Genomic DNA, 23,358 nt, shown 5'->3' with positions numbered 1-23,358 from the left:
AAATGTGGTAAGACAGATGTGCTCTTTAAGGGGGGCTCCTACTCAAGGACCCTTGCACATCTGCCCCAAAGTCCTGCCCTGATAGCACTCCCATTCAAAGTCATGACAAAATGCTATCATTCTAAATTTCCCACCTCATTCAAACTCCTAACCCTACCACCTTCCTGCTTCCTGTCCTCTTTCCCCCACCTCCTCTTTTCTGCCCCTGCTCTCTTTCCCCCACCATCCACTTCCTTCAAGTCCCCTTGGCATTCTGACACCCCCTGTCCTCACAGTTGCCCCTTCTCTTGACTTGCTACCTCCAGAAGTCCCTTCTTCTGCTACTCCCAGGTCCACTAGGTTGGGGAAAGGCTGTAGCTCAGTGGTAGAACATCTGCTTTGCATTCAGAAGGTCCCAGGTTCAATCCCCAGCACCTCCAGGTAGGGCTGAGACAGACTCTTGCCTGAGACCCTGGAGAGCTGCTTCCAGCCAGTGAAGACAGTTCTGAACAAGATGGAGTGGCTTGAGATAAGGCAGCTTCCTGCTCACACCCCTCAGAGTGGTTTAGCTGGTGGCAGGCAAAGGAAGATACTTCTCTGTACTGGAAGATATATATTATATTATATAGTATAATATGTGGGGTGGCTCAGGGTTCCGTCCTCTCCCCCATGCTTTTTAACATCTACATACAGCCACTGGGAGAGATCATCAGGGGGTTTGGGTTGGGTGTTCATCAATATGCGGATGATGCCCAGCTCTACCTTTCTTTCAAATCAGAACCAGTGAAGGTGGTGAAGGTCCTGTGTGAGAGTCTGGAGGCGGTTGGAGGATGGGTGGCGGCTAATGGATTGAGGTTGAATCCTGACAAGGCAGAAGCACTGTTCTTGGGGGACAGGATTCCCTGATCCTGAATGGGGTAACTGTGCCCCTGAAGGACCAGGTGCGCAGCCTGGGAGTAATTTTGGACTCACAGCTGTCCATGGAGGCACAGGTCAATTCTGTGGCCAGGGCAGCTGTTTACCAGCTCCATCTGGTATGCAGGCTGAGACCCTACCTGCCCGCAGACTGCCTTGCCAGAGTGGTGCATGCTCTAGTTATCTCCCGCTTGGACTACTGCAATGCGCTCTACGTGGGGCTGCCTTTGAAGGTGACTCAGAAACTGCAATTAATCCAGAATGCGGCAGCTAGACTGGTGACTAGAAGTGGCCGCCGAGACCATATAACACCAGTCCTGAAAGATCTTCATTGGCTCCCAGTATGTTTCCGAGCACAATTCAATGTGTTGGTGCTGATCTTTAAAGCCCTAAACGGTCCTGTATACCTGAAGGAGCGTCTCCACCCCCATCATTCAGCCCGGACACTGAGGTCCAGCGCCAAGGGCCTTCTGGCAGTTCCCTTGCTGGAAGAAGTGAGGTTACAGGGAACCAGGCAGAGGGCCTTCTCGGTAGTGGTGCCTGCCCTTTGGAATGCCCTCCCAGCAGATGTCAAGGCAATAAGCAACTATTTTACTTTTAAAAGACAACTGAAGGTGGCCCTGTTTAGGGAAGTTTTTAATGTCTGGTGCTGTATTGTTTTTAATATTCGGTTGGAAGCCGCCCAGAGTGGCTGGGGAAACCAGACAGATGGGCGGGGTATAAATAAATTATTAGTATTAGTATTAGTATTAGTAGTTGTTGCTTGAGTGACCGATAATCTAAACTGGGGGTGGGGAAAACCTGTGGCCCTCCAGATGTGATGGACTCCAAATGTCATCAACCCCAGCCAGCATGGCCAGTGGTCAGAGATAACATCTGGAGGGCCATGGCAAAGCCACTCTTGGTCTAAAGCAGTGATTTTGGACTACAGTTCCCCTCATCCCTGACCACTAGTCCTGCTAGCTAGGGATGATGGGAGTTGTAGTCCAAAAACAGCTGTATACCAAAGTTTAGGAAAACCCTGGTCTAAAATATGAACAGCCAGAACCTAGATATAGGTTGACTGCACCAAGCACACTTTGCTGTTAGATATAATCACCAGCCCTTTTTTCATTTCTGCTTTTCCACAGATCGCTTCAGTAGGTGCTGAAATGGGAGCTGAATTATACCATTCCTGGAAGGCTTAAAATAAATGTCACTTGAGTGCAGTTGCTGAATGCCTATCATTTTTCAAAAGCTGAAGGGTGGAGGGGGTGGGGGCGAGTTTGTATGTATGGACAAAAATAAAATGAAATAAAAATCCTGTCACAGTAGATTGATTTTGGTGGGAGGACTGGCATTTAATTTAGTAGTAGGCATTTTTACATTTTAGGTCATGTTTTTTCAGAAGGGAAGCCTGTGTGTTTTGGGATAGACTGTCAAGAGCATTTTTAGAGAGAAACTTTTTTCAAAGATGTTGAAAGGAGTGTGAGGTTTCTAACATTAGGGAGTAGTTCTGAATGTGGAGAAAAGCAACTGAAGCCAATTCAGTTCCCACTAGGGAGTCAGGATTCAGACTCCCTGCCTTGGATCTGTTCTTATACTATCACTTCCAGTCTGTGGTTTAATATATCCTGACAGAGGTTCATTTGTATCCAGAGAGCTACCAAGTTTGTCTGGAAACTCTGCCCTAATCTTAAGGGTGTATGAGGTAACTGTAGTGACCTAATGATGAAGGAATGCTCTCTGCACATGGTCAGAAGCATTCTATGTTATATCTGCATTATCTTGAGAGGCTGAGTCCTAACAGCCAAAACAGTTTTCAGGCCAAAGGTCCAGTGAGTCCTATCTTGATGGAAGCCCTGTCAGTGTGTGTGTGTGTGTGTGTGTGTGTGTGTGTGTGTGTGTGTGTGTGTTAATGGTATGTGTATGTGTTATTGGCATCTTCCAAGACATCACCAAGAGACTGTTTATATGTATTGGTAAATGTGAGACATTCACCAGTAAATGTCTAATCTGACTGAATGCCTTCAGCAAATGTCCAAATGTAATACCTTTTTTATACCACAGATGTAAATGTGCCCATTTACATCTCCCTCCACCCCAAGGAAAGCCCACATGACAATTTTTTTCCTGATATTTTCCACTTGATCTGTTGAAATCTTTAAAATGGCTAGAAAACATCAACATTCACAAGATTTTTTCCACACTTCCCTTTCACTGAGGTGATTTCAAAGCTTGACTTGAACTGGAGAATTCCAGGGTTACACTTTTTAAGGCAAAGACAGAAATAATATGGGTAGCTCATGACTGAAGTTTTAAAAATAAATACATTAAAATTAAAGCAGTCATGGTGGGGATGTTCTCCTTTTTATCAGAGCAGTTGTGCTAAGGGAGAGGGTGTTTAGCTCTTTCTGATATAAGTTATCATCCATTGTGCCTATATTTATTTTTTCCTAGGAGGGCAAATAGCGATAGCTGGGGTGTTGTGGTTCATGGAAAGAATGACAAAACCCTTTCTCACCATTGCTGCTCAAGTGAAAACAAGGGCACCAGCTTTATAAAATACAAAATAAATAAATAAATAAATAAATAAATAAATAAATAAATAAATAAATTGGAAGATCCATCTCTAGCATCAGAACTGTTTTAGCCCTTTGCTGTCACCACACTAGACCAGTAACCCACACCCCAAGGGTGGAATCAGGGCAACCATTTTCCAGGGTCCACATGGCATTGTTGGCATCAAAAGGCCGGCCCAGTGGTTCCCGAACCCGCTCCCCCCCAAAAAACCACTTTAAAATGGCTGAGGATCTTGGCGAACCATTTAATGGTTTTTCTGTCTGTTGTAGCAACAGCAATGTGCTGTGCTAGATGCTGTGGGATTTCTAATTGTATCGTCGTTGCTTCCTTTATTTCTTATCTATTGTCTTTTATTGAATTCCATAGAACTCAAATTGTATCACAAGAAAATGCAATATAAGAAATAAGAAGCAAGTAAAATTCGATTAAAAACCCCTTGTGGATATGTAACACGATGGATGTGCCAACTCACATGTTCAACCACAAATCCACAGTCATGCCAATGGCCACAGGTTGGGACGCCCTTCTGCTAGTCCACATTTCTCCCTGTTTGTGAAATCTGAACACAGCTGTCAACTTTTCCCTATTCTTTCAAGGAATCCTATTCGGAATAAGGGAATTTCCCTTAAAAAAAGGGAAACGTTGACAGCTATGAATCTGAACAACCCATTTGAATTATTAAGCCCCCTTTTGGATGCTGCCTAAGAGAGCCTGGATATGCACTCCGGTCTGAAAAGTGAAAAACACACTAGCTGACCTCTAGGATTCTTGTTTGCTTAAAAAGAAGAAGACTATGCATGGAGGGAATTAGTTTGAGGTCTGCAGCCCTCATCACAGAAATACAGCACCCGTGATTCTCTGAGAAGGGATGCCCTTTAAACCAGTTTAAGTCCACAGTGTAGACCTGCCTAAACTGTGTGGGAGAACTGTGTGGCCTCAAAGGTTCCCAGAAAACACACAAAGCAAGACTTGCTACAGAAATAACTAGTGTGAGTACAGCAACCAGAGAACCACCGTGTTTCTCCCTTTGTCAGACAGCAGCTTCTCCCAAGCTTCGACTATTTATTGTTCTCTTCCACATAACGAACAAAGAACGCTACAAAGCAGCAGCCCAGTAAAGCGATTGCAGAGGCAGAGATCACCACTACCACCACGCTCCCAGCAGCGCTGACCAGGAAGCCCAGGCCCACGCCAACAATGATCTGCGCCAGCTGGACCATGCAAGTGAGGGCAGCACAGTCCACACCTTTCCCTCGTTTGTGCTCTCCGGCTTGTCCTCCGGTCTGGCCCTGAAAGCAAGCAGATATAGGAACTCCATCAAACAAGGCACAGCCGACTATACAATCCTGCGCTGATCGTTTCACTGCATGAATCTCAGCTGTTCAAATACTGTACAGTCTTGATGAGCAGGCAAGGCAAGACTTTGTTCTTGTGCCCACGATAAGTGGCATGATTTAAAGCTCTGGTGTCCTCCTCCCAGTTTTGTGAAGCAGCCTCTGGGCTGCTGGAACCGCAGAGAATAGGGAAGAGTCACATGGACCGTATGACTGGCAAGGAACTCTGCACAAACTCTGAAACCCTACTCAAGCTGGTAGAATGTACCTAGCCTTCAACTTCCTTTACAGAAATTGGCAATTGGCTTCATTGGTTTTGAAAGGGGATTTCTCTTGAAGTTCTTGCTAAAACTTCCTCCCACTTGCTAGACTGCACGGCTGTTAAACTCTGCCTTGTGTTCCATGGACAGTTCATAAGGTTCTTTTAAATGCTGTGTCCTCCGGGCTTTGGGGGAGTAAATCGAAAAGTCCTTTGAAGTATGATGTTTCCCTACTAGCTTACATTGAAATCCAGGGCACTTGACTGAAGAGTCATTCAATTCACACTTAACAGGGAACAAGGGTGCTTTCTGAATGATAAATTAAAAGCATTGCAAGGTCAATGTGAAGTGCATTTTTCATAAATAATTAAATAAAGTGGGTTTGTGATGGTCTGGGCTTGTCATGAATGATACACTATCTTATTTGCTGAACCATAATTACCCTTAGAAAGTTGGAGATAAAAACTCTTTTATTAACAGAGCATGCAGTTGAACTACCTTTCTAGTGCCATCATATCAAATACATATTTTTAAAAATATTTTTTACAATTATATCCTGCCTTTCCTCTAGGGAAATTAAGGAACATGTGTGTGTGTGTGTGTGTGTGTATGTGTGTGTGTGTGTGTGTGTGTGTGAGAGAGAGAGAGAGAGAGAGAGAGAGAGAGTTAGTTCTAATTTCTGGGAATAAAATTAAACATATACAGTTCCCCGCCCCACTCTTCATTTTATCCCACAACAACCCTGTGTAGTAGATTAGATTGAGAGATGGCAACTGGTCCAGGATCAACCAGTGAATTTCATAGCTCAGTGGAAATGTGAATCCAGATCTCCCCAGTTTTCTGACCACTGTGTTGCCTTATGTTAACAGAAGGGTATAAAGTTCAGCAAATAAGTTAGTTATCAAATGTCTGCAAATGTATTGTGACAAGCTAAGGTTACCAAGACTTTTTTCTATGAAAAATGAATTTCACTAGTATGTGGGAGGAAAGTAGCTATGAGCCCCGTGTAGGGAATTAACCAAAAAATCGGCTGGTGCCCTGGGTGCCCTCTCCAGTGGGAGAGAGACCCAGGTAGAGTTAAAAACACTCTCAGAGTTAAGCAGCATTATAACATGGAATACAGGTTGTTAGACACTTTTCATATCCTGTTTAGTTTGCTTACAGTGCTTGCCCCCTCTCTCTACCTTTCTTGCAATGAGCAGACCACATACGGTTAAGTAAGTTTTAAAAATTTTACCTACTAAGTCCAAAAGTCTGGTTCATGCGTTGTTCCATGCAGTAGCAAAGAGAACACAGGTGCAATATACAGAACATAATGCATCCTGATTCGTTACATGGTACAGAAAGAGTGAGGAAATGAAATCAAAGAAGTTTCACTTTCTCCCTCATGGAGGTTGGTGGGTGGGTGGGTGACCTGGCTGAGTTTAGGAATCATCCTCTCTGGTCTTAACCCATTCATGCACTAACTAGCACATTAGTTTGACTGCAATTTCCCACAACTAAAGTATGAAACATCGGGCTTGCAGTGCTTTCCACTTGACGAACTTTCAAGTCCTCTAAACCACAAAAATCTAACATCCTTGAAAATGTTCTTGGTGGGATTATTTTCATCCCATTCCGTGGATGACGTTGCAACAAAATATTGTGAACAAAGAATACTGTGTGCAAAACACTGGTCTAAATCAGTGTGTGCAGATTTAATCCCCCCCTAGTGATACTTGCCAACCTAGCAGTTCAAAAGCATGTCAAAGTGCAAGTAGATAAATAGGTACCGCTCCAGTGGGAAGGTAAACGGCATTTCCGTGAGCTGCTCTGGTTCGCCAGAAGTGGCTTAGTCATGCTGGCCACATGACCCGGAAGCTCCATCAGCCAATAAAGCGAGATGAGACCACAACCCCAGAGTCGGTCATGACTGAACCTAATGATACAGATACCTAGTGATACAGAAGTGGCTACTCTAAAGCCTACTCCACTGGTTTTTAGCACTATTTATTTCTCCCTGAGATTTTAAGCAGAAAGTCTAGAAAAGCAGGGCTCAGGTGCCGTCAGCTGACTTTCAAGGTGTGAGCAATAAAGAGAGGCAACCTGGCTGTAGACTTCTGCACTCACTTCTTGCGTAGCATCCAGAAAAGGAGTGGGGAGGGAAAGGCACGGGCGTTGTAACAAGGATGCTGACAACAACCATCCCTTCTAACTTACCTCTTCCTCCTCCTTGTGATAATCAGCAATGAGGTTGAATGGCACTGTGTATAATGTGCTGGACATTACGCCGAAGAGGGAACAGAGGGCCAAAGTCGAATACACCTTGGGAAAGAGCCCGATGAAGCCAGTGCCTAGCCCAAAAAGCAGGTATCCAATGAAGTAAAGTCCCTTTAATCCAATGTAAGGCAGAAGCGCTTTCTGCAAATCTGTTGGAAGAAAAAGATTGGGAAAGGGCTGGGGGATTTCTGTCTAAAAGGAAACCATTGGAATCATTGCTGAACATTATTTTATTTAGCAAGGTTTACGTATTGTTTAATGTAGATATAACTGGAGTGTGGAACGTCTGCAATATCTTTGAAAATAATATTACCTTCCTTCAAAGTGAAGCTGTTGACAGAATCTTACTAACTGTACCTCACTTCCTCCAAGGAGCTTGCATATGAAATCTGTTTGGTTTCAGCAGCTAAAAACTTTATTTACCACCTCCAGACTACTCTTTGGGTCTTACCACGCATATCAATGAAGGAAGCTTGAAACTACCTTATACTCCTACCATTCCTGTTCATGGAACATTTATTTGCTGTCTGCTCCTGTGCTTGGAGCACCCTATTATGATGTTTCTCATCATCTCACATTTGTAGGATATTGACTGTGGAAAGGCATTCTGCCTCCATTTCAGAGACTTACCACTCATACCATTCCTGTTCATGGAAAATATATCTGATTCTTATTAATTTGTGACTCCATGCACATATTATATGTCTTCTGTTTATGAATTTTGAAACAGTACAGTGGTACCTCGGGTTACATATGCTTCAGGTTACAGACGCTTGAGGTTACAGACTCCGCTAACCCAGAAATAGTACCTCGGGTTAAGAACTTTGCTTCAGGATGAGAACAAAAATCGCGTGGCGGCAGCAGGAGGCCCCATTAGCTAAAGTGGTGCTTCAGGTTAAGAACAGTTTTAGGTTAAGAACAGACCTCCGGAACGAATTAAGTACGTAACCAGAGGTACCACTGTACAGTGTTATAAAAATATTGTCAGTATATTATTCTCCTGCCAACCTAGCAGTTCGAAAGCACGGCAAAGTGCAAGTAGATAAATAGGTACCGCTCTGGCGGGAAGGTAAACGGCATTTCCGTGCACTGCTCTGGTTCACCAGAAGCAGCTTAGTCATGCTGGCCACATGACCCGGAAGCTGTTTGTGGACAAACGCCGGTTCCCTGAGCCAATAAAGCGAGATGAGCGCCACAACCCCAGAGTCGGTCACGACTGGACCTAATGGTCAGGGGTCCCTTTACCTTTATATTATTAGCTGACATGGTTGCAGAGCATGAGCTCTACCATACAGCCCTGTTTCTGAACCTTGCTTCTGTCATGGCATCACCCGGAAGCCTTGGCACAAACCACCATTTTCACAGCCTCAACTTTGCTTCTGTAATGTGGGCATAAATAATATCGATCAACCTTACAAAGTTGTTGTATGGTCACATAGAGAATGTAGGCAAAATGCCCTGCCTGTATGAATACACTTTATATTTTGGTTAGATCGCAAGTGATCCATTTGTTGGTAGTACTCACAGGAATAAAGCGAGGAAGAGATGGCGTTGATACACATTCCCCAGCATCCGATCTCTACTCCCCTTTCGTAGGTTAGGTACGCTGTGGAGTTATGAGGTGCATAAGGATCACCATTGAATACAATCTGCAGTGTGCCAAAATAGAAAAGAATAAGAACAAGCTGTGCTGGTAATCACGCCTCTAAATAAAACAGGACACAAAATACTGGCTTCCAAGCAAATGTGCACAGGACTGCATCTGTGTTTATTTGATGTTGGTGACTTTAATTATGATGGTGATGGTGATATGTATTGTCAGCCAATTTTCTGCCAATAGCACAGGGCCAAGAATTGATAGTATTGCGGTCTGGCTTCTGTTTCAGACAGGCTTTCCAGCAGCACAATGCTACTCTATGTCTTTTCACACCAAACCATGGCTTGGCGGTACAATAACTAACCTGGGGCTCATGAACACGTGGTCCCAGTTCCTGCTAAGTCATAGGGCTGTATCCAACTAAGATATACCGGTACTCACAGCAGACCTACTGAAATTAATGGACCTATGTTAGACATGCCCATTCATTTCAATGGGTTGAATTTGAGTAGGACTAATGTGGGACGTGGGTGGCACTGTGGGTTAAACCACAGAGCCTAGGATTTGCCGATCAGAAGGTCGGTGGTTCGAATCCCTGCGAAGGGGTGAGCTCCCGTTGCTCGGTCCCTGCTCCTGCCAACCTAGCAGTTCGAAAGCACGTCAAAGTGCAAGTAGATCAATAGATACCGCTCTGGCAGGAAGGTAAACGGCATTTCCGTGTGCTGCTCTGGTTCGCCAGAAGCGGCTTAGTCATGCTGGCCACATGACCCGGAAACTGTCTGCGGACAAAGGCCGGCTCCCTCGGCCTATAGAGCGAGATGAGCATGCAACCCCAGAGTCGGTCACGACTGGACCTAATGGTCAGGGGTCCCTTTACCTTTAATGTGGGATACAACTCACTGCTTACTCTCTTGCCTGAAAACCAGGATTGTAAACTTCAGCTTGAACATGGTTTCCAATCCTCGCTTGTGGGGCAAACTATGTTTGGCTTTCCAAAGTTAAAACCATGCTCAAGGCAGCTTACAACATGTACAAAATTACACCACTACAAACATAGCAAAAGCACTCATAAACAATCAACAAGACATCAAAAAGTACATAAAAAAAAAATTGAAAAATTTCCACATAAATCATAAGATCCAAAATAAACATACGGAAAATTAACAGCAACAACCCAGGTGGGAAAAGGCCTGCAAGGCTGGGAGCAGGTCTTCCAGGGCTCACAGCCAAGATGGTCTCAGTGGTTATCCCGTTCTTAGTAGCGCCAGTGCAGTGACAACCTCCACTAGCAAGTGGGAAGGATCAGACTTGAAAAACCCACATACAAGTCTGAATAGCATCAAACAGAGATCCTGAAATGTCAGGTTTATTTCTGTTGCAAATGCCGCATACATTAATGTGGTAAACAAAAGAATTAACTGCTAGTTTCTAATTTATTTATTTTTAAATCATTTTTATTAATTTTCCAATAGAAAACAGCCAATTAGCATATCCATCAAATCATAATCATATTCCAATTAAAAACAATAAACTAAAATAAAAACAACAACCAAATTACAGTCCAAATTATTAATTATTAGTTTTTTTTGGGCTTCCCATAGTCTGGACCTCTGAAATATATCTCCAATATCTTCGTTCCTCCCTTGTTCTCTAGTTTCTAATTTTAAAATGTATGGTATGATTGTCAGTTCTACAGAATTCAAGAGTGAGGTGAAGGGGAGTCAAACATTTAGAACACAAATGGAAACTTTTGTGTTTTTATGACTGCCATTTTCATATTTTGGAGACTGCAGTAGATTCAACAGCAGAAACCTTTTTCGAAAAGTAAAAGATGATAAATCCAGCTACCCAATGGACCCAGTTCTATGAAGAATGCTTGGAGGCATCCCTTTTTTGTTCTTGGAAATCTAACTTGCCTGTTCTTGATGTTGACAACTGTTGAAATCTGCCATCATGCTGCATAAGCAAGCGAATGAAAGTGAAATCCTAAAAATTGAATTTGCCCAGAGGAAAGATAGTTACTTTTCCGTACCTGCCCCATGAAATCGGTGAAGAAGAGCATGTTGGAAAGGAAAGCTGTCCATCCCATCAGATGGCTCACGCACAAGCAGCGGTAGTGGGAAGGCATGCTTAGGAGTGCTTTGAGGAGGGACTTAATGGTCATCTGCTTCTGGACCTGAAAAGAAGGATGTTCCAACGTTTCATTGAAAAGGCTCCCAACAGACTGGAGGATTTCCCCCCCTGTCTCTCCACTCTTCAGTTTCTCAGCTCTCTTGTCCCCCTTCTCTTCCTCTCTCATAACACTAGAACTTGTGCACACCCAATTGTTAAGTTGTGGGTGAACATATCAGACGACACAGTGATTCTTCAAACAGCTCTTGTTTATTCAGAGGCCAGAACAGAACTGAGCTGAAGGGCTCAGTAAGCCTGCTTATATAGAGCTCCAGTACAACGTTACTGTAGCAACTTTCTAAAACTATCCAATCACTGAACGTCACTTTCGATCCTTCATTTGCATAACTATCTACAGTATCCCCCTGCTGGCCCAGGGTGAGAACTTCAGTACATAACACCAATGAAGCTAAATGTTGGAAGATTCAGTACAGATAAAACACAGAACTTCATGCAGCACCTAGTTAAACCATGGAAATAGCTCCCACAGGAGACAGTGATGACCACCAGCTTGGATGACTTTAAGAGAGGATTAGACAAATTCATGAAGATCTAGGCTATGTTCTAACTGCCTGTGTCAGAAGCAGTATGTCTCTGAATACTGTATGCTGGGAATCACAGGTGGGCAGAGTGTTGTTGTGCTCATGTCCAGCTTACAGGCTACCCCTAAGCATCTGGTAAGCGACTGCGTGAAAAGGATACTGGGTTAGATGGGCCAATGGGCCATATTCTTAAAAGAGGACTATTCTCAGGGCATGGTCTGTGGGTAGATGGTGCAGCCGAAGCTAAGGAGGTCTAGGTCAGGTCTTATGCCTGGATAGGAGACCACCTGGGAGCCCTACCTGCCTCAAGGTAGATGCTACTGGAATATAAATTTATTAGATGAATTATTAATAAAAAGGAACACCACTGTCTCTCCAGATACTGATGGATGATGCAGAAGTTTGTGGGAGTGGATGCCTTGCATGAAAATAAACCAGCACATGAAAGCAACTTTCAGAAGACTGTTTTGAATGGTTGGCAAGGTGAAACAAAACATCTCACCCCATAGGAATTGCCTCTGGCTGACAGCTAAAAAGCTAAAGAAACAAGGAATGCACTTTCTCTAGAAATATCAGATAGCTGGGGTTTTAGCTAAACCAACAACTCAAGGCTCACTTCTATCTGAATTATCAGATCCAGCTGGTGTGCATTTGGATATCAAGTCTTCCTTATTCAATTTTGTGCTGCTTTGTTTACACTGGTTGCTTGCAACGCTATTGCTCTTTATACGCCTACCTGTCCTGATCCAGCAAATCTGTTTTTTAACAACTTTTTGCAGTTAGGAAAGTGACAGGGAAATGCACTGAAATGTGAGGGCTGAACAAATGATTAACAGGAAGACATGCAAACACCCCACAAGGATATCATGTTGAATGCTCATTGTCGTATAACTGCCCCGTAAACAAATGAGAACAAATGCTCAAGAAAGTCTGGGCATAGTCTAACCAATGCATAAACTTTGTGCATACAAATCAAGATGAAGACTGGATAAATAGATTGTCTGGAGGAGCCCTGAATCACTCTGGAAGCATTTTCATCTAAATAGCAAGCTTGAAATAAACAAATGCCAAAAAATAAATAAATCAATTTCACTTAATTTCCTTGAATGCATTTTTGTTTGGATGTGAAACTGATTAGCAGGCGCAAGAGCAACAGCATCAGGCCATTGATCCATCCAGCCTAGTACTTTGAATTCTGATTAGCAGTGGCTCGCCATGGTATATATTGCCAGTGATGTAAAACACTTCTACAGATCCCGGAACAAGATTGGCACAATCCTAAGAAAAAACCTTCCTTGTTGGCACAAGGTTGGCACAACACAGCTGTGATCAAAGGAGCAGAATGTAAGCCCCACTGGCTTCAAAATATATCAACTTGCTACCAAATATTCATGCAGATCAACTTCACTTGAAAATAAACACTTCAGAAAATTCTGGCCAAAGTTATGTCAGTTTTTACATGGGTGACTCATGGCCATTTTCAGATCTAGATGCAAAATTATGTGCTTGTCAGACTCTTCATATATCTTTAGGAAACAAGGTACATGTTAACATTTCATTTTTCCCAGACTCTGGCTACAATCCTGTCACATTTATCTGGGAGTAAGCCTCACTCAACAAAGTGGGACTTACCTCTAAATAAGCATGCATAGGACCATTTCCAGGTCCTTTTTCAAAGAGTTTTTTTTTTTAAAGTGTTTCAGTAGAATGCACCAGATCCTTAATGCAATTCAGAATCCTGTGTTGTTAGACCAAGAACCATGCAAAAGCTGTTGACATCTGTAATGAATGCAGCATGTACTGACCGACTGACTCCTTTTCACTAAACGCATTAACTTGAGGACCTGGCTGAGGGACAACTGAACATAGCGATGCGTTGCCAAGATCCAAGATCCTTCTTGGCTAAGTGCAAGACATGGAATCCGAGCAAAGTTAATCAAGATCAGTGAACTCAGATAGCTGGGCACACATATTGCTCTCTGGGATTGCAGCCAACGACTTATCTTAAAAAATGTAAAGCTAAATGTAAAGCTATTAGAAGAGGAGCCCGCAGACTGTGGGTTTCATTCACAGGGGACCACAGAATATTAATTACTGTGACACAATAGGTCTTATTTCACGAAGAGCCTGTCAGATAACAGTAACACAGAGATCAATGTTTGGAATTCAATATTGCACTCTTGTAATCGTTCCATCAGTGCAAGCATTCCAGCTTCTCCTTGCATGCCGTTCTGGGAGTCCTCCTGACCTTCAAGCCAATTTTGGGAGGTGCAGGGGGAGTGGGAGCCCAGTTGCACAAGTGAAAGTCCTTCCACCAAAAGGGCTGATCAGGTGAATCCCGCCCAATATTTCTTATTTCTGCACCAAGTCAGAAGGGAGGAACCACCATACAAGATACTTAGTATCTCGGTGTAATCTGGGGTAATTTAATGATTATATCCAAGGGGAACAGTCTAGTGAAAGTGTGTTGCAGTTAAGTTCCACTAAAAGTAATGTGGTGTTTGTCTGGACCACTCATTCAATTTCACTGCCTTTAACAGAGACTGCAATGCATTCCTGTGCTTGCGTACTCATAAGTCCCGCTGAGTTCAATGGGGCTTATTCCTAGATAAGTGAGTACTGTATAAGATTGTAGCCTCTGTCATAACTAACTTTTTAAGACCATGCCCAAAGTATAGGAAATAGGCCATTCATAAAGGTTATGTGTTGGAACCAGACTAAGTTAGTTGAACTTAGGTCCCATTGAAAAAGACAGGGCAAGTTAGTGATGACTTAATTGAAGTTCTTTTGATTTCAATGGGAACTAGGCACAACTTACTTAGTCAGGACCCAGCCCCATGTTCTGGCCTCCATTTTTATTTTGGATAACCTGATCCTCCAAATTGATAACATCACTTTCCACTTCACATGAGGGTCCAGAGTTACCATGTCAAATATATTAGAATTAAAGGCAGAGATGGCAATCTAAAAAAGGCACAATTACCTGAATGTCTTCTTTGAGGGTGGGCTTCCCTTGCCGAGATAAAACCCGTATTTCATTATATCCGCTGTTAAAATAACCGTTCTTGACTTTTCCTATGGAACCATATGGATAGGGCTCAGCTGTTTTCAGCAGGGCTTCGGATTCTACCTTGTCAGCGAGAGAAGTTTCGGGAATACTGCACAAGTGTACAGTAAGGCAGATCAGGAACACAAGAGCAGCATAAAAGAACATCACCTGGAATTCTGATCCCAAATATTTTCCCAAGACGGTATGCCCCCAATCGATGGCACCTGTAAGGTAGCCAAGGGCCCCTCCTAGACCTAAAAAAGAACAGAAAAACAAAGACAGTAGAATCGTATTTAACATCAACATGTCAGGTTATTTGTGTGCCCCTTTCAAGAGAGGTCCAGAGAGTGGCAGCATGAGAACGGGCCTTTTCTGTGGTGGCTTCCCAATTGTGGAATGCTTTTCCCAGAGAGCCTCACCTGGCACCTTCCCTATAAATCTTTAGGTGCCAGGCAGAAGCATTTTTCTATAACCAGGCCTTTGCTGAATAAACAATGTATGGCCTTTTAAAAGTGTTTGTGGGAGAGGAGCTATTTGTTGTTGGTTGTTGATAGGGGTGGGACAAAGATGAGTGGTCAGAGGAAGAAGAGGGAGCCGACGGGGAGGAAGTGGTGTTGGAAGCTGAATAGGTAACAAGGTTTAGTGAGTGAGAAGAGGCTGTGGCAGAGAGCAGTCCAGAAGCAGAGGCTGGAGAAGAAGAGGGCCAGGAAACAGAGATGAAGCAGGTTGCTGAAGAAGCTTGGCATGTCCCCATCCTGTTGCAACCAGCTCCCAGAACCAGAAGAGGTACAGAGAGGGAGGAGCAAAGGCAGACAAGGCGAATACAGTAAGTCTCTGCTTGCGAAGAACTAGGGGAGGAGGAAATGTAGTGAACTTTGGAGAAGCGGGGACCTTCAGTCCTTACAACTGCCTCATAGGAGCAAGATCTACTGGGATGAGTTGCTGTGCTCACTAGGCCTGACCCCCTGAGTCAACCTGCTTCCTTGAATTAAGAGTTAACTTCACTGACACAGTGTGATTTATTGCTGACAGCATGCGAGTGAGTGTAGAACGTAGTCTGATGTACAAAAGTAAAATATACACTCATTGCCCTGCCCACCACTGGGATGTGGCCCCTGGGAGGCTACCCAGAAAGGAATGTGGCCCTAGGACTGGAAAAGGACCCTTGCTACATTAACGTTATGACACTACAAATTCTAGTAACAGCTTGCTTCATGGGAAATTGTCAGCGTAACATTTGCCATGCATTTGCAAGTGCTTCTAAAATGCACCCACAAATACTATGGTTAGCAGGATATGCAATAATATAAAGGCCAAATCTATGTATATAACCCACAATTTAAGTAACTGCTAGGGGCTGACGTCACTCAGACTGCAATGCAACACAACCTTCTCTTTGTTTAGTGGCGGTGTGGTCGGCAGGCATTTGAATCACATGGAACTTCCTTCCATCTCTCAACACCATCCAGTGTCACTCTGGATGTGACCTCGTAAGAGACTCTGGATTTGAGGAAATAAAAACTCTCATTTATGGTGGGGAGAAGGTTTCTGGGAAAATATTCCAAGCTGGGGGGAAATAATGCATTTTCTTTCATGACCTTCCCCACCCCACCCCCAAATCATGAAAATACTGTTGACCCTGGAGGGAAAGGAATAAAGAGCATGCAGCCAGGCCAGACCATGGAGAATCCAAGTGGTAAGAAGCAGAAGAGTAAGATGAGATGACAGGTGAGGAGAGCAGCAGCCATAATGAGTCAATAAGGACTGGGCTTTGTGGGGAGAACCTCCTAGCTCAGAGCAAGGCTATAGAGGGAACAGAACAATGATGGAGATGATGGGAGTTACAGCCCAACATCTAAAGGACCACAGGTTCTCCCTCTGTGGGTTAGAAGGAGCCCATACGCTTTTGTTAGCTCCTCATGAAAATTCACCAGCATTTCAGTGCAAAGTTCTCCCAATAAACACATTTTTGTATGCAGTTTGGACTAACATACACACTTTGCAAGCAAATTCCTTTGTGTTTGTTTGGAGAATTAGTACAAATTAGATAGTTTTCACATTACTATGCACACAAAATCAAATCCCCCCCCCCCATCCCTAGCCAAGTAGGATAGAAATATAGAAACAAAGCCTTGTAGCTGGAAGGGACCGCAATAGTGATCTAGTCCAGCCTCTGCAATCCAGGAATCTTTAAGCCCAGAATTATTTATCTATTTAAAATCCACACTGTTGCTTTTAAAAAATATCAAGATGGTGTCCAACATATAATAATAAAATCAACAACAGTATCCATAGAAGCACCAACAAAACATCAATAAATACTGTATTGATGAGTTAAAAAGAGAAAATTCATATTTATTATGGGTCCAACATCTTGAGGACCACGGGTTCCCTAATATAATCATATTTATTCTTCTTTGAAGGGCTAAAGATATTAAACCAAAGAAGCCAAATACCCAGCACCGTACATTCTTTAAGCACATAACTTTCCCTATAGAGTTCTGGGAACTGTAGCTTGTTAAGAGTGCTGGGAATTGCAGCTCTGTGAGGGGTAAGCTACAGTTGCCAGGATTCTTGGGCGGGTATTCTGTGCTTTAAACGTACAATGTGCACACCGTCCCAAACTTCTTGGCATCTCTTTTGTATGTCTTGAGGATTTGCATGGCATAATAAGCAGATGTGTAACATCTAAATGCAAAATAAACTCTGCATTGCATGTGATAGCAGCAATATCAAAAGGCATGTCAGGCAAATTTATTTCCCACCAGACACTGGGGGTGAGTGGGGAGAGGATGGGACAACCGCACTCTTCTAAACGGTATTTAAATATGCAGCAGAGTCCACATCTAGTTTCCTGAGGTGTAAGTTTTACTAAGCCCATTGGGACTTACTTTCTATAGTCAATGTGGCTAGGAGTTGACAATCCAGGAGTTTCAAAAGCTTGTGCTGTTGTACCTTCTCTGGCCCTTTGCTGGGTTTCAGTTCCCATTGTGGAAAATACAGTGGCACCTTGGGTTACATACGCTTCAGGTTACAGACTCCGCTAACCCAGAAATAGTGCTTCAGGTTAAGAACTTTGCTTCAGGATGAGAACAGAAATCGTGCTCCGGGGGCACAGCGGCAGCAGCGGGAGGCCCCAATAGCTAAAGTGGTGCTTCAAGTTAAGAACAGTTTCAGGTTAAGTATGGACCTCCGGAACGAATTAAGTACTTAACCCGAGGTACAAATATGCAAAAACAGAACAGTATAGCAACCCAATACATGCCAAAAGGAGGAGGGAATTCTTGCTTGTTTGGCTTCAATTTTAATTATAGGATGTTACTTCTTTCAAAAGAAGCTGTTCCTCCAGATCCTCTCTGTAGCAGCTACAGCGGTCACAAGATGACCTGTTAAACAATGCTTGTTACTGAAGCACTGCATCAGATGACCAACTTGTTCAAGAAGCTTAAGCATGGGAAGACAGGAAGGAACTCCAGGCAGCTGCCACCTTTCTCTCTCCCTCATCGCGCTGTATGATTAAAGGGAGGGGAAAGAGAACCGTTCAGATGCTATGAGTTTTACCTGTCAGGAGGGCATGATAATGAAGTCCTTTCTCCTTGTCCTGGTGAGAGCAGACGTCAAATAAATAGGCCTTGATGGGACCATCAATGAAGTCAGCAGCAAAATCAAAGAGCACCACACCCAGCATGGTGATAACTATAGCCCAAGTCCTCTGGGTGCCTCTGTCTGCAACCAAAGCTGCAAAAGAAGAAATTGGTTCACTTTACAGCCGTTTCCTAGACACCATGGAGTACTGAGGGCCAATGCGGCTGCAATTTTCTGTTGCTTTCTTTGCTCACAAAAGCCATCGCTTGCACGGAAAATCTCTAACAGGAATGCTGGGGGCTACTTAATCTGTGATTGTTCTAAGATTGCAGCAATTGCCACTTTTTTATTTTTGTGCATTAGATGTGTCAGCAGGTTCCAAAATAGACCCCCACCCACTCGTACCTGACCTCCTTGCGGCTGGCTGTGCCAGTCTCTTTCAGAAGGGACCTAGGAACAGAGATGTTTGGCTGGAGCAACTGACTGGGAGAAGGTAAGGTGCAGGAGAGGGAGAATTCACTCCTCTTACACAACACTGTCAGAGGCAGTATGCCTCTGTGTACCAGTTGTGTACCCTCCAATATTCCTCAGATGAAAATAGGGACATTTTCATCTGAGAAATGTTGGAGTGTAGGCTGCTTCTTTGGCATCTGTGTTTCTGCCTCTGCCCCCCCCCCCGGAGTTTTCACTCCTCCCACCCAAAATAATAATAATAATAATTTGTTATTTATACCCCGCCCATCTGGCTGGGTTTCCCCAGCCACTCTGGGCAGCTTCCAACAGAATATTAAAATACAATAGTCTATTAAACATTAAAAGCTTCCCTAAACAGGGCTGCCTTCAGATGTCTTCTAAAAGTCTGGTAGTTGTTTTTGTCTTTGACATCTGGTGGGAAGGTCGGGTGCCACTACCGAGAAGGCCCTCTGCCTGGTTCCCTGTAAAATGACCCTCCTCAAACCCCTCCCCCAATTTGTCATCCTAAATCATCCCAAGTCATTACATGTATCAGCTCATGAATGATGTGCACCAGCCCTACTGCATAGCTTGCCCCTGAAACCACTGCAATATCTCCAGTATTCGGTTGCGTGAATGGGGATGCTGGGTTCCAATTAGGGCAACTATATCACTGTACTTATGGCCAACAAAGCTGGGGACTCAACCATTGCAGCTTTCCCCCCCAAAACGTATTCCACCCCTCTGGTCTGGTCCTTTCAACTGCCACTCCCTCGCTCTACTTTCTGTGTGATACACCTGGATGAGAAAGGGCAATAACAAAAGGACAGAGGGAAGATGTCTGGAGCAGTGGAGGCCATTAAGTCTTCTGCTTCGTTGGGTAATGCACAAGTTGCAATCTTGGGGCGGCAAGCTGGCAGCCAAAATCACACAGTCAATGTTGATTTATGTGTTGAGCCAGGACACACCAAAGGCTTCATTAGGCACTTGATTATATTTTATTTTCCACAACAGACTCTTATCACACACTGGAAGGGAATAGCTGGCTTTGAACCACTTTAGTTGGTATTAATGCACTTGGGAAAAATCCATTTAACTCAACTGATTGCAATGGGACAAAGGCAATTTAAATGCAAGACCCAAGCACTTAGGAAATTATATTGCAACACCTCCATTCTTGAATTCCCTGTTGTTTCTGCAGGATGACTACTGAGTCAGTGGCTAGGGATGTAGGGTTCATAGCGTCAAAAATCTATTGGATTTCTGAGCACTTTCAAAGAAGTTTCAAAGCCCATTATAACAGCCCATTCATCTTGACTGCTGAACCTCACAAGGTTATTGCAGGAAGTTCCTCATTTCGAAAGCCTCTAAAGAATGTTTCATGAATCGGTCCTTAATTTTGGTAAAATAAGCACCCACAGCTGCTTGTTTTATTTACATGGCCACTGCAGTTTGAGAAGGCTATTGAGTAACTAGAGTGTCTCCATAGAGGAAGGGGACAAAGATGGGGAGGGTTCTAGAGACCAAGTCCTATGAAGATAGGTTGATGGAGCTGGGCATGGAGAAGAGATTAACTAAGAGACAATATGAAAGCAAGCTTTATATATCTGAGGGGATGCCACACAGATGGTGAAGCAAATTTGCTTTATGTTCCTTCAGAAGGCAAGGCCACAGTTAATGGACTCAAATTACAAGAAAGGGGTTTCTGACTAAACATTAGGAAGAGCTTCCTGAGAATGGAGCAGACTAGCTCAAAAGAGGTGGTCATCCAGCCACCACATCAGGGATGTATTGGCAAAGGTTTGACTGGATGACCTTTGAGATCCCTTCCTGCTCTATGATTCTAATAATAACCTGTTGTTAAGTGCCTCTGCTGTAAGCACCTTAAATTTAGGGATCTTAAAAGATCTTGTAGGGATTACTGATGTTTATTTATTGCATTTTTATCCCACCTTTTCCCCCAAGGAGTTCAAGGTGGCCTACACATTTCTCTTCCTTCCAATGTTATCTTCACAAGAACCCGTTGGGTAGGCTAGGCCAAGATTGACTGGCCTAAGGTCACCCAATGAGCTTCATAGCTGCATTGGGGTTTGAACCCTGGTCTCCCAGGTCCTAGTCCAACACTATAACCACTACGCCATACTGGTGTATGTGAAGTACTTGAACAATCAATAAGAGCATTGTGTTTTATTAATTGGGAGATTGAAGTGCTTCACAGACACTGTCCATTATTATTATTATAGTTGTTGTTGTTGTTGTTATTGTTGTAACTTTCTCCCAGTTTAGCCTCTGCATCATGGAATCACAGCATAGTTCAACTTTTTCATGAAATAAACAATGATTAAAAGGATTAATCTCAAAATGAAATTAGCTCTTTGCCTATTTTCTTTACTCCTGGAACCTGTCTGTGACGGGAAAGTGGCGACTGTGGCAGCAACAGTCGTATCAAACATGCATGCAGAATACAGACAGCATTTGCGTCCAAGCCTCCTTCAAACACAAGGTTCAGCCCTGTAGTGCAAGAGGTCTTTTATTTCACACATTAGTTAATTTTCACGGTGCTAGCTAAGTCCTTCACAGACACATAACCCAAACTTGTTGAGAAAGCTTGCATTTTCAATCGGGGGTGGGAGGGGAATCCACTGTTCCACCCACCCACCCTTATCATCGGATTCACAAAGGTGCATTTTGCACGGCTCGACAAACTGTTCAGTTACTCACCTGAGACAACTGTCTCCCCATTGAGGTACAGAGCCATCCCTACCAGCATCATAATGCCCAGGACCAGGATGTAAGGTCTCCGCTTGCCCCAGGCTGAATTGCAGTGGTCACTGGCCGAGCCAACCACAGGCTGCAGCACAAAGCCAAGGATGGGGCTTATGAGCCAGACGAGGCTATAAAGGCTTTTGGGGAGCCCCACGCTGAGCAGCACAGGTGTGACAAAGGCAGCCTCCACGGCGTAGCAGAACTCTCGGCCAAACATGGCCATGCTGTGCATCACCAACCTCCCCGTTGCCTTCTTCGGGGGCTCCACGGGCCTGAAGGGCTCTCCAGCTGCCAAGGACTGAAGCATGGTTTCCTCTTTGCCGCTGCTGCATTCCATGCTGGCGATGCCCAACTCACAGGGGCGCGGAAGCGTCCCACCGAAATCCTGCCTGGTTAGAGTCATCGGGCTGCTTTCTGGGAGCGTGCTCTGCCAGGCATGGATCTTGGGTCAGCCGGTAGGAAAAGGAGCTGGAGGAGGGGCATGCACATACTTTTCAGGGCTCTCTGGAATCACAAGTTGCACGAGGGGGGAGTGGAGGGGGGAGTGTGCGTCTTGTGTGTGTCTGCGGCGGAAGATTAGCACAATTAGAGCGCCTGGCTCGCTGGGGAGTTCTCAGCTATGACTGGAGGATTATCTCAGAGAAAGGGGGGGTGGATGTGGATCATGTGTGTATACTATGCTCACATGCCCGAAGCCAAAGTTAGTCGGAAGGCAAAAGTTAATAGTCGGAAGACACGGGTGCATCAGCTACATTTTTTGCATGTTGCAAGGAAGAGTATCCTTTCCATGGTTTCATTTCAGGCAACAAGTTGTTTGCAGAGCAGAACTGCTTTTAAGATAGTCTGGAGGAAGAAATGGCAGGAGGCTGGCAATCCTTCCTTGTGGTATTTAATCCTGTGTGCTTTGAAGTTTGGCTTTCATGCTTCCTAGGGCCTGTGTTCCCAAGGAATGTTCATGCTCTCCCCCCCCCCTCCCCTCCAGATCTCGTGTAAAGCAGTGAAAGTCGATGTCTTCCGCAGAAGAAAATAAAAGTAAAATGTACAGGCAGCATTCTAACCCTGTGTCACTTAGCATTCCGGCCAATGAATGTAAATATCTTTCCAAATTATCTTATCCAGCTTTGTGGTTCCACTTTTGTGCTGATAAGACTCTAAAAATTTCATTAATTACTACTGTTTTAGCATTTACCAAGGAATAAGAATAAGCCAACTGCTAAACAAAGCACAGTAGTAATATGAACTCTAGCTAGAGGGCTGACTCACCACTTAAGTAAGATGGGCAGACCAAAGATCAAGACAAGGACGTCTTGGATATGGGATACCCGAGATCAGATCCCATCTCTACCAAGCACTTATTGTGGGCTTTAACCAAGCCACCATCATGCAACTTGGAAGTATAAAGCAGAAGAGTGGCTTGCTTTGCAGAGTAATGGTAGGCACTCCACAGAGCAAAACTGCAGTCCTAAGTGCAACTGCTCAGAAGTATGAACTCAGGCTTACTCCACAGTAAATGGGTAGAGAAACAGACTTCCAATGTGCTACACTACTGAGTAATGTAATAGTCATTGAAGGTGACAGGAGAGGATGTGACTTTTTGGTAATTGCCAGAAAGGCAGTGTGAAAAGCAGTTTGCAAGTGGGTGTTAAGGTTTGGGGTCCCCTACCTTTGCTTGCTGCATTCCATCTAAGCCCATAGATTTTTAACAACAACACCTTTGCTTGCTGCATTCCATCTAAGCCCATAGATTTTTATATAAACTATCATTAAAAGGCATCATAAGCCACCGCCATAATGAACCAGCACCTACCACAGTATCAGCAAACAGTATAAAGAGTTTTTCAAGGCACTCCCCACCCCCTCATTTTCTGTGGGAGATACCTAATAT

General features: G+C 44.0%; 1 protein-coding gene across 1 annotated transcript; it reads right to left on the bottom strand.

Annotated features, from left to right (window-relative positions):
• Window positions 1–4,482: 4,482 nt before the first annotated feature.
• Window positions 4,483–22,024, bottom strand: SLC45A2 (solute carrier family 45 member 2). The gene is made up of 7 exons (XM_028749258.2): window positions 21,429–22,024; window positions 18,231–18,407; window positions 14,604–14,923; window positions 10,939–11,082; window positions 8,835–8,958; window positions 7,250–7,458; window positions 4,483–4,745 (listed from the first exon to the last, which is right to left on the bottom strand). The coding sequence occupies exons 1-7, from the start codon at window positions 21,874–21,876 to the stop codon at window positions 4,515–4,517; spliced, it is 1,653 nt and encodes a 550-aa protein (XP_028605091.1). The 5' UTR covers window positions 21,877–22,024; the 3' UTR covers window positions 4,483–4,514.
• Between the last annotated feature and the right edge of the window lie 1,334 nt (window positions 22,025–23,358).

The sequence above is a fragment of the Podarcis muralis genome, chromosome 11 (assembly GCF_964188315.1).
Source record: "Podarcis muralis chromosome 11, rPodMur119.hap1.1, whole genome shotgun sequence".
NCBI lineage: Eukaryota > Metazoa > Chordata > Lepidosauria > Squamata > Lacertidae > Podarcis > Podarcis muralis.
Note: the sequence above shows the minus strand (reverse complement) of the source record. Positions and strands in the feature narration are given on the sequence as shown.